We start from the raw sequence: 12600 nt of genomic DNA on the forward strand, positions 1-12600 counted from the left end.
GTAGGAAAAAAAATCAATTCAATAGTAAAACCTCCTTGCCCCTAGAACAAGAAATCATATTTTAGCAGCAGTTCTTTTGGAGTCACTTGGGTACATCTCTATTGTAAAGATTTTCCCACTATCTTAAATAACTATAGGTTGCACAAGCTGTATTTACTAGCAGTACACTAAAATTTAACAGTATTCAAGAAAGGAGTACAGAACTTTCTCAAAGGGCTTCCCCTAAACTGGAATGTGGCAATGTGAATGTCTTTCAATATATTTTGTGCAGGATATAAGAAGTACTGCTTACTGTCTTTTCATAGTTTCAAAGACTATATAAGCCTGAACAGCTCGTAAAAGAAGGTGGATAGACTTCCCCCATCTGTTCATGCTAATACTTGGACTCTCCTACTATTTATTTTCCCTGGTGTCAAATGCCGGTTTGTAACAGAGCTCTCACTGGGTGAATGGGATTCTTGCTAGCCTAGAACACAACAGGAACTCAGGTAAAGGAGCACCCTGAATGTGTCAATAATGAGCATAAAAAGTGTAAATCAAGCATATCAGACAAAATCTACCTGGCCAGCCAGTTACTCGTTTTCATTCTCCCTGAAACCATTTAAAAGAATCTACAACATGAGCAATATGCTTCTTTGCCTAGCAAATTTTGGAGTTGGTTTCATGCAGTCATGTCACACAGATCACAAACACCCATAACAAGCACCTGAAGAACTACAATTAACTCACACTATGTGCTTTTTTGAGTTGTGATTTCCTATAAAGAAGAACACACACAAAACACTGCAGAAGACTAGTCAGAACTGACTGGTCCCTTCAAGTTGCTGTTACTAAGAAGAATCCCAGTAAGTGGAGAAAAAGATAAAAATAAAGCTCAGAAACAGAGAAGTAATTCTAAACTGGAAGAGGAGTTCATGCTTTTGCTTGGTATCATTTACACTAAGGGAAAATAGGAGCTCCCAAACAAAACCTTTTTAAAAACACAAAGACTTTTTACACTTACACATGTGATTCCAAACCTAGATTTGAGTTTACCATCAAATCTGGTTATTTTAGAAGCAAGTGCTAAAAAAATTTAGAAGACTGAAGAAAAATGTTCATTCTTGTAATAGTAAAATGGAACACTAATTATGTTTTATTTCTCTAAAACATCTTGGTTATACATCATGTTGTGAACAGTTGTTCAATTCTTTAAATATTTAATAAACAGCAAGTCTGCTACTGCCAAGTAAACTTCTAATACACACCACTTTTGCATTCCAAGAGCAAAAAATTACCTTCCCTCCCAAGAACTCACCATAACTGGAAACTGGCTGTCTGAGCAGAATCACAGAAGTCAATACCCATTGAAACGGTAATGGATCCTGCAGGCTCAAGGCACTCTACATGAAAACATTTTGAACAGGTTAACTGCACACAAAACAACAGAAAACCCCAGATGCAAACTCCCAAACTTTACATAATTAAAATACATACATTAAAAAAAAGGCTCCATATAAAAGAGACAATATTTATAGTTTTATTTCAAGTAGGTATCACTCAAATGTCACACTTGCATGTTAACTGTCTTGGATCCTCTCTCTCCACAGATAGTGCACATGAATTGTTGCCATTTCAGTCTTACAGTCCCACCCACCATAAACAAAATAAAGATTTGTATTAGAAAAACTGATTATTTGCAGAAAAAAATACACTGAAGTTACATCATTTTACTTCTGTATGGATCTAGCACAGGGACTTCATTTTCAGTAACACGAGTCTGCAAATTTAGTTAATAAATAGTAAAAGCATCAAAAGATTACAGGCTCCAACTCAAATTCAGATAAAACTTTATCAAAGTCTTTGAGCTTAATATTTTCAAATGGTATTTCATAGGAAACTAGCCAACAGAAAAATAGTGCATATAGTGATGTAGGTGAAATAATCTGGCCCATTTCTACTGGCAAAATCAGGACAGCTGCCAAGAGGAATTGCAGTGATGGAGGGAAAACTAGGTAGGAATACCTGTCTACACTGACACTTCCAAATGCTGGAAACAGAAAAAGGTAGTAAGAACAGGACGTATAAACTGAGTTCTCAATAAAGGGACAAAGAATAGAGAAAAGCTGCATTCAAACAAACTACTGAAAACAAATGCTCTTTATTTTGCAGCTGTGCTTTAAGAACCTATTTCTGTATTCTTCTACCATGATAAGGACTCACATAGTAATGTCACTCACTAAGAAACGTATCTAAAGTACAGAAGCTTGTGTCGAAAAGCAGCATGTCTGTTCTCTCCAATTATATTCTGAAACAGAGACATTTGTGTTCCTCCTGCCTATACCACAATATCCTAAAAAAAGAAGCTCTGAGAAAGGGAAGCAGATAGTGTGCACAGGTATTACCTTTGAATAAAAGTTGCTATGATCCGTGTTCTTTGTCAGTTTTTTTACTCTTCTCCACAAACAGAATGTTAGCAAAAAAACCATCCCAATCAGATGGTAGAAAGTAAAATAATTTAGGCTAGGGCTGACTACAGCATTGCTTTTTACCTAGTCTAAGAAGCCACACTTTGTGGAAGTATGGTAGATGCAAACTAGAATATAACATACACTTTCACTTCATTGGCAAGAGCTCACAAGGGATACAATGAGAATGCTTTGAGACACCAAAAAAACCACCATCTACAAACGTTCTCTAAAGCTTGAAAAGAAAATAAATGTGATGTGGTAGTTTGAGGTTAAGTAGAGTCAGTTTTATGACTAACTCACTCGCTGTAAGTAATGTCATCTTCTGAAAACTAACCGCATGCTTTCTGAAATAGTGTTCTTCTCTGAAGAGATAACACAGGGCACTGGTACGTAAAAAGGCCAATGCTTATATTTAACCAAGGCCATCTCCAAGCAGCTGTACCTGCGAGGAGGGGCGAATAGGGCCTAAGCTGACCAACAGAGTATTCCATCCTGTATATGTCATACTCAGTATAAACTGAGAGATCACGAGGGTCTCGCTCTCTTCTACGATGGCTGATGTCCAGTGAGGACCTCATCTGTCTGGTTGCTCCTAATCCCAGATCCGTGTGTTCTTGAGTCCAGTTCCTGAGTCCAGATCCCTCCTAGCCATAGACCCACTCCCCCATGTCTGCTCTACAGTATTTGTGGTGGCATACAGTCACTGAGGGGTGGGCTGGGTTGTGATCTCATATACTTGTATATATTACTACTTTCTAATTACTTCCATTGTTACCATTTTCATGTCATTACAGCAGGAGGTTTATTTTCTAACTCATAAGTCTTTTTCTTCTCATTTCCCTTTCCCCCTTCCTGGCAGGGTGTATGTGGGGAAGGGATTTTTAGAAGCTCAAATGCATGGTTTTAGCTGCTGAATTTGGCCGGGCAGGGCTAACCCGTGAATATATAAATGAATACATAAATCAAAACCTCATTCTTAATAGTAGCCCATTACAGCCATTTTGGAATAATTCTGTAAGAGAATAAAAGTTTGTGGGAAGACAGAGAATTTTATTATACCAACTGGAATTGACAGAATATAATTGGTATGATATAATGGAACAAACAGGGAAGCTCTCAGGCATGCATGTTCTGCTCCAAGGAGTTACTTCAAAAGTCCAACACAAGTAGTGGAAGGCTAAATTAAATTTTTGTTAATATCAGATTATGTAAGTAAAGATAGTTCCATGAGTCTCTGCGTTAATGTATAAATACATACACAAGCATACATGTGTATACATAGATAAATATCAGTATATATGCAAACCCACTTTCCTATATTCAAAATTTTGCTGAAGGTTAAGATTCTGTATTTTTATAGATTGTATAATAATTACCTATTGGATTAAACTCCTGCATCCTCATGCCTGCAGGTAGTTTCTTCTCTTCAATGTGAATATTCTCTATCTTCTGATCAGATGTATTTGTTACTGTCACTTGCACAGACACCATACGATCACCAAAAATGCTTGGCTGTCTTGAGAAGCAGTAATGAGCTGCTAATCCTTTCCCACTCATTCGATGAAGCAGTTCATGTGTTTTTGTTGGCACAGAGACTTGGGTAGTGACCTGCTAAGCACAAAATAACTGTTGGTGAATGTTGTAAGTGAAGAACAGATAAAATGACAATTGAATATTACACTCTTCACTCAGCCAAAGCACCTGCTTTCTAGTTGGAATTTTAGTGAATAACGAACAAGTAAGGACATAAACAAATTGCAGTAACAGATACCAGATAAAAGAGTCTAAAAAAACATTGCTGGTACTGAGAAACAGCAGCTTTAACTTTTGTTGTATTTGCCTTACTTTCCAATATAGATCTGTTTTTAAAACCTAGTTACTAAATTATCAGAGTTTTTTAAGAGTTACAGTTAAAATAATTATGCTGTTTCCAACAAGTTCTTTCCACTCTATGCACCAGAACTCAAGGGTGACCCCAACTGTGTACTGTGAAATTTATAGTGAGAAACTGTACTCTTGTTAAAACCACAAAAAAATGTTGCCTAACAATTACAACAGTCAAATACTACAACCACAGTTGCATAGAGCAGAATGTTGTTGCCATTTTTTAATAGCCTTGCTGACCCAAGCAACAAGAGAAATCCCAAGGAAGTTTGGCTCCATTCAGTCTTGAAGGAGTGGCATGAATAAAAGATATTCATGTAGTGTGCAAACAAATTCCCAGGAGATACTGCTCATAAGGAAAACTGTAATCATGAGCTCAAAAGTGCAAAAGTAAGGAATATGCAAAAAACTGCAGAAAAGTTAGTTTTAACTCTTTAAAATACTTTTAAGCAAAGGGTAAGAAGTTAAATGAAAAGTAACGCCACACAAAGAAAACAGAGGCTAAAAAAGCCAAACACTCAGCACAAACATCCCATTTGCCTGGTTAATGCACTACACGCTACTGAACTTTATAGTATATCTGTCAGATGTATCTGTTTATCTGTTTCCACTGTTGAGTGTCCATGTCCTCTTGCCCCATGCAAAGCCCTGAACGTGTAACTGAGATGCAACTGCAAACAGCAGGATGTTCAAGATTCCACACAGCCAAACAAGGAGAATGGACTTTTATCTTGTCTTCCCTACAAAACTCTTACAAGGTTGCTACATTTTCCTGACCACGTTTAACATCAAGGGACTGATCTGAGACTTCATGAACAATTATAGTAATATGAGAAGTTGTTATGAGCTGGGATTTAAACCCACAGGGTACTACACAAATGGGAGAGTATCTGCAAAACGTAATAAGGATGTAAAGAATCTTGTTGAAAACCTTCAGAAGCTAGTGAGCACATAACAAACTTGATCCTAATCTCTGAGCACCAGTTTCTGAACCGGAAAGCCAGGCTAGTAATACCCACTGCCTCAAATGAGTAGTTGTAAAGATCAACTAATATCTGTTTAAAAGCCTCAACACTTCATTGATGAAAGCTGAAGAAAACTACAGGAAGAACTGAGTGTGTATTCAAAGATGGCTTTAGAAGGTGCATTGAAATGCTCACGTTATACTGGCTGAAGAATAAATAATGAAGGAAAAAAGGCAGAAAGGCTTCCATTCCCCTCAAAATTCAAACACTATGTGACTGTAACTGGAACAACATATTCAGGATGAGATTGATCAAACACCTCTGCAAAAACTTCCAAATCAGATTTCACTTTCAACATTTTAGCTTGCATTTCTTTTTCTAATACACAAAAACTCTGTTATTTTTTTTTAGAAACAAATTAATGATCTACCAGTAACCTTCAGCGTGGAGACTAAAGGCAGTTTCAGAATATGTCTGAACTGAGGAAATGCCACAAACTCAATTTTGAATCTGTACAATTTGTTAATGCTTTTAAAGTAAATTGGTGAAGTTCAGACATCTTCTTTTCCCTAAAAAGATAATGTAATGCTCTCAAGGACAACACTGTTAGTTTCCCTACATGACCAGAAGAAAATAAAGCCATTCACAATCAAACACACAGCCAAATACTTAAATTTCTGTGTCTCTTCAAACAGAAGCGGCAATACCACTTGAAGAACACAGGCACCTTATTTTTTTTTTTAAATTCAGTTCTTTTTTTCGTCCAGTTACTGATCTCTGACAAGCATGAAAATATCTAATACTTTTCTCCAAGAACACAATTCAGTGAAATTTAATAAAGCCCATAATGATCTTGTATCCTTTCACTCCAATGCCAGTTTACATGCATAAATATAGAAGATTATAGTTCTAAAACATTGCCTCCTGTGACATCACATGACCAGATTTCCAGCCAATGCAAAATGAATGGAGAAAGAGTTAATTGTACAGCTCTTCACAGTTCCTCAAATTCAAAACATCTTTGGATGAAAAACCTAAACTTTACAGAATCACCAGTTTGAAAAAGACTTCTTGGATCATTGAGTCCAACCATTCCTATCTGACACTAAACCCATGTCCCTGAGCATCTCATCTACCCATCTTTTAAATACCTCCAGGGAAGGTGACTCAACCTGGGCAGCCTGTTCCAGTGTCAAATGATCCTTTCTGTGAAAAAATTCTTTCTGATGTCCAGTGTGAACCTCCCCTAGCGTAGCTCGAGGCTATTACCTCTTGTCCTGTCCCCTGCCACTTGGAAGAAGAGGCCAGCACCCTCCTCTTTACAATCTCCTTTCAGGCCACACTACTGGCTCATGTTCAGTCGCTGTCAACCAACACCTCCAGGTCCCTCTCCTCCAGGCAGCTTTCCAGCCAGACTTCTCCTAGTCTGTAGCACTGCACAGGGTTGTTGTGCCCCAAGTGCAGGACTCGGCATTTGGCCTTGTTAAACCTCATGCCATTGGTCTCAGCCCAGTGGTCCAGCCTGTTCAGAAGCCTTTGGAGCCTCCCTGCACTCCAGCAGATTGACACTTCCACCCAGCTTAGTGTCATCTGCAAACTTACTAAAGATGTGCTCAATGCCTTCATCCAGGTCCTTGGTAAAGATGTTGAATAGGACTGGACCCAGCACTAACTTCAATAGATTAATACAGTTCAGTTGTCTGGAAATATGAAAGCAGATACTTCAAATAGTAGATATCTTCAATAGATATCTTGTTGATTCATAGAAAGAGACAGTTGCAAAATCACACTAGCATCTTTTACTTAAACCACTGCTGAAATAATGAATAAAACCTAAGTTCTAACTTGTAATTTAAATCTTGCTTTTAGGTTTAAGCTTAGCCTTTTAGTTTCAACATTTAATTCACTTTGAGCTGGACATGCATAACAGAAAAGTGATTTCATTGAATGGTTCACCCATTTTTCATTAACAAGCCTAAGAAATATGTTTTATTCATGTTAAAACAAGCTTAAGGATACTAGCTTCTCTGTGTTAACATATTGCTCATTTTAATAGTACTACTTATTAAAAGGAACGAAAACATAAAAAGTTAATAGTCAGAAGTCCAATGTATGGATACATATATATACACATACAGCAAAAATCACTCACTATATTTAAATTGTAACTGATTCAAATTTTACTGACACCTTCCTGTGCTTTTTAGCCCTTTTCAGCACTGCTGCTCATGTTTCAGTCAGAATTTCACTCATGAGCCCACTCACTTTTATTTTAAATCATACTATACAGAGCAACACACACAAAGGACAGTCAGAATAACGGCATTATGTTTAAACCACCTTCCTTCCTGTATAACATTAATTTTCCATTGTATTTAATGTGGCAGTACAAGAAATAAATAAAATGTATATGAGCTGAACAAAGGACTCTAATTTCAGAAAAGATTTCTCAAGACGTCTACTTGTCAGCAAGGGTTTTGAGCAGGTGTGACTGTAATGCAGTCGATTTAACACTAGCACGAGTCTAGTAAACAGAAGTTTTTGGCTTTGTTCTAAATTTTCTAAAGCATACAACTACAATACTTAAAGAAAGCCATAGGGCATATACCTGCAATCACTCTGAGGTTAAAATAATCCTCCACAGAGTTAACAGAACAAGAAGCATCTAGTAACCAGGAGATCATCCCCTACAAATCTTACACAGCATATGTTTAAATAATAGAAGTCGTTTGTGTACCTTTGGATGGTTTATGAAAATAACCAATCAATTCTGCAGACACAACATTATTTCTAAAGGAAATCTATGTGACTCACGATGCCTGCAGATACACAGAGACAAACCACACATATTTTATCAGTTTATTACAGTAAGCAAATAAGCGTGGAATGAGAGTGCACATAACTGTCTACTTAACGCTTACTGAAACATTTATAAGAGCTGTTATCTCCCTAATAACAGACAGACAGTGTGCAATTTTAGAGAGGAGAAAAGCTTCATATTTTTTAACACTTCACTAAAAAGTAACTGAAGAGTGTAAAATGAAAAATACTCTGTGCAGTTAGCTGGTAATGGACCATATTATCAACTCAAGTTAGATTTATAGGATACAAACTAGTCACTAATAGTTATTTTATGACACAGTATGTCTGCTTTTTGGGGGTGAAGGTTATTAAGATTAAACTTGCAAAACTTTTTTTTTTTTAATACAGCTGTTTAGAATGACAGAAATAAACCCCCCCTAAAATATAGGCTGTCCTTCCACTCCATTTTGACTGAAAGCTATCATGATTAAAAGTCAGCATAGGGACTCCACAGTGATGTGATATATGGGAACACTGCATTGGTATGAGTCAGACTGGCCACCACACTAACTGCACATGTTGAAAGACGATCCATCAACCTAAAAGAAGCTGCAAATATTTTTAAACTACTTCTTACATAAGAACAAGAAGGGCAACAATAGGATTTTGCCTTAGAAGTCCCCCACTCATTAACCACATATAGGGAAAAATGTAACATCATTGACAGTAGTTTTGGGTCTCTTCATCACATCAGAGCTAGTTACAAACCACTGAAGCCACTGCACACGAACATGTTCCTTTTTGCCAGGTCAGTAAGTCTTTAATGTCTAAGCTTAAGTTAATACAAAAAAACTGTTTTCCATCATTATTTAAAATAAAAAGCCCTACAGCATTTATTAAACCTACTGCAGAAAACAGAGCTGGATAGACTTTCCTGTATGAAGTAGTATTATTATTACACACAACGTTATGTCTGTTGTCTTTTTTCTTCTATATTTGTTCCTTAGCTCAATAATGCTGTAATAATAAACACAGATTAATTTTTAATCCTGACTCAGAAATGTATATATGTCTGGATAAAACATATTGGAAATAAATTTTTGCTTCCAACAACGAGGATAATTATAATTCTATCCCTCTAAATTACCCTGTTTAACAATTACTTTGTTAAAGTGATGGACTGAATCATTTAATCTAAGTAGCCTTTCTACTGCCCTCCTATTGGCAATATCCATGACATAATCCAAGAGCTACCTACTGAGGTATGAGAGCTATATCCTCTCTTACACTCACTGTAAGGCTATGCTCCAGTAACTCCGCAACAGCTAAGAAGAGAAGGGCTATCACATAGCCCAGCCACATTTACATGATCTTTCAACTGAAGCTATGAGAGCAACTTAATTTTATAGTATTAGGGGAAAGATGGAAAATGAGGCAGACAAAGAAAAGACAACTACTGGCAGGAAACAGTACCTTCATGATCTTTAGCTCTGTTACCAGTTTATGTATTACTTGTAGTGACAAGGCAACGTCTTCTTTATACAGCTCTTACAAAACCAGAGAATTAATAATTTTTAAAAAGATACAGTAAAAAGCAAACAAACAATTGCAGAATAGTGTCAACATACTACTCTGCATTATACCAGGAGGCTGTAGGAAGTTCCAACACTAGAGCATACTTAAGTCACACTAACACAGATTGCCAGACTAAGGACAGCATGCCTCTGATAGGGGATGAGGAAACAAACCAAGCAATCTCCTGTTACATGTAGTCTAGAAAAGCAACAGGATAGCACAATTCAGTTTGGGCTAAATAATGTAGATGATACTAGAGGACATGATATCAAATTCTGGAAAATATTTAATATGACTTTCAACCAAAGGCATATTTAATTGCACTGCATCTACTAAACATCTTCTAAAAACCATGCCAGCTAGGAAGTCCTTCAGTTTTTAATATGCTCTAACTCCATTCTTTCAACGTTGTCACCAACTTCTAGGCTCTACACTTCCCTAAATGATTAATATGTCAATGAGGCTAATTGAAAATTAGCATATTAATGCTCATATCTTTAAATCAGTATTGGTTTCAGACAATTTCAGACTTTAGGAAGTGAGTTCAAAAAATTCTTACTGACTTTCAATCTTGACAGAATAATACTTTTGTCTCAAAGAACTTGCAATGAAAATAAAAATCAAGAAAATCACAAATAACTCCCAATGATTTTTAAAGGACACACTGATTGTCACAGTTTGCCTCAAACAAAAGAACACTTCACTATACTGCCTTTTTCTGTAAGGCTGCCAAAACTAGTTCTTTTCTCTGCCCGTCTTTTTTTTCTCTAATATTTGTATGGTCTCAAATAGTATTAAATCACCCTTTCAAAGGCTAGTGTGTTCAAGGTAATCTGTGAATCCAGAGATGATAAAAATCTTCCATAATATTAAAATATCCCTCTTCTAATATTTTTCTGTACCTTAGATTTTCCTATGTTTCTCTTAAAATATAACCAACTAGACAGATTTCCGGTAACACTGTATCAATAAAAAGTATTGCTCTAGCAGCACAAAAATGACCATGTGCTATGAAGGACCTAGAAACAGGCCTTTACTCGCAGTTTACAAACAGCAGAAAACTCTTATCAGTCCCATACCGGACTAATCACCCATTTTTAAAACTGAGCGTGCACTAGTTTTCTACTTTATTTGTAACTGGGAGCCAATGAGACAGACTGCATTTCACGTGTAATAGAGCTTAAAGCCTTATACTACAACAACACATGGTTTTGTTTAAGACTTGGCAATTTTGCCTTTTTTTGCTGAGCATAATGAATCACATGAATAATCGAATGAAAATATTAGTGAAATCTTTTTAAAAGCCACACAAGAATTTCAGTAGCAAAAAAAGGATGTATTCTCATAGTCAAGTCAGGGTTATTACACAAGAAAGAAGGAAGGAGGTGAACTTGAGTGTCATAAAGCCACGTAATTTTGTGTCAAGGCCACAAATCGTAGTATAAATTCAGAAGTGCACATTCTTCAGCATAGGATACTCTAGGAACATCAACGGACTATGAAAAGGGCTTAAACAGACAGTAAGAGATAATTTTCTTTTAATTGCATTTGCAAAAAATTCCTGCATTCAAGGGCTTAAACTGTACACCAATCCAGGTTTCAACTTCCAAAACAATGTTGAACAAACCCAATGGTGAAATTTGTACCTATGCACAGGAAGCCTCAAGATTTACTATCCTTTTGTCCTATGCATGCTTTTACAAAGCAAAAGGCAGACAGCCTGGTGGCTATGACCGTGTGTGTGATTTTCATCAAGCAGCTTGGAATTTTAAACCCCTTTGCAATAGCCATTATGTGTTTCAAGGAAAAGGCTTTCTCCCAATATACAAATCAGTAATTTACTTCAATTTAGTGATCTGACCCTTTCACTAACTGCCTAACTAGAAAGTCTGAGGATTACCTGAAGCAGTTTACAAGCCAGAGAAACAGAATAAGGTGGCGGCCTCACCTTGCTTCCTAATTACGAATTTGAAATGGCGGATGGTGCCAGGAGGGATTAATATAGATTTTGGCATGGAGTCTAAATGATTTCAAACAAGTTCCTACAAATGGCTTCTAATATATTATTTTGAGTTGGCAAACAGCCAGTACTCTAGAGACTTCTAAAGTGAAAACATACTGAACCCTACTGGCTATAACACACAATTTTACACTTAGGGTTGTACTGTAACAACTCCTGCATATTGGTTTCTTCCAACAGAAGCACCTAGTCCAAACTTCCCCCCAGAAAAGGATCTCTTATGTCAGGATAAGTGTATAATGTCAGCTGAAACACTTACTACACAGCATTACCTATATGTCAAAGAGAACTCAGCCCATAATACACTATATTTGAAATCTAATACAGTTATTTATGAATGCTAAAACATAAACTATAGCTTTGCCTGCTTAATACAACTATATTTGAATCTTGGTCGCTATGTCCTTCTTGAAGAATGTAACATTTATTTTAGCTTCCATCAGTACGTTCTTAATGCACAGTGACCCACCCACAAGGACAAAAATCCTAAATCAGCACTGAACCTTCCGCACATATACGTATACTTCTATATTAGCACTTGCACAACGTGGGTGTAGAATCACTGCATGTACTGGGATACATATATTATAGACGATACTGATATGCCAATTTTTTCCAAGTTGTATTTCATGTTGCTCATTATGTTTTAAACTGAAAAAATACATATTCCATAGTTTACAAAAACTACAGTTGATCTAAATGAGATCATCGCTAAAATACAGCCCCTCCATGTTTTGTTTTCTTCAAGCTTCATTTTTTGGTCTTAAAAAGGAAGAAAAAAAAATTTGCCTGATACAGTTTGCAGTCTGCTAACAGAGACAAAGAGGTTTATTTATAACCAGTTACCTTCAGTTTCTTTGTTTAAATTCAAAAGCACACTTTTCTTTGGACTCAAGAAACAAAA

At 36.5% G+C, this 12600-nt stretch overlaps 1 protein-coding gene across 2 annotated transcripts in view; it reads right to left on the minus strand.

Annotated features, from left to right (window-relative positions):
* AP3B1 (adaptor related protein complex 3 subunit beta 1) overlaps positions 1–12600 on the minus strand; it is a 161553-nt gene that overhangs the window by 26757 nt on the left and 122196 nt on the right. Inside the window, exons 23-24 of one of the 2 annotated variants that reach the window (XM_069880721.1) lie at positions 3827–4058; positions 1298–1382 (exon numbers count right to left, since the gene is read on the minus strand). In XM_069880721.1, coding sequence (XP_069736822.1) covers positions 1298–1382; positions 3827–4058 — 317 coding nt within the window. Of the gene's footprint in view, positions 1–1297; positions 1383–3826; positions 4062–12600 lie in introns of both variants that reach the window. The other variant, XM_069880720.1, reaches the window with a different exon arrangement.

This window comes from Phaenicophaeus curvirostris, chromosome Z (genome assembly GCF_032191515.1).
Source record: "Phaenicophaeus curvirostris isolate KB17595 chromosome Z, BPBGC_Pcur_1.0, whole genome shotgun sequence".
Taxonomy (NCBI): domain Eukaryota; kingdom Metazoa; phylum Chordata; class Aves; order Cuculiformes; family Cuculidae; genus Phaenicophaeus; species Phaenicophaeus curvirostris.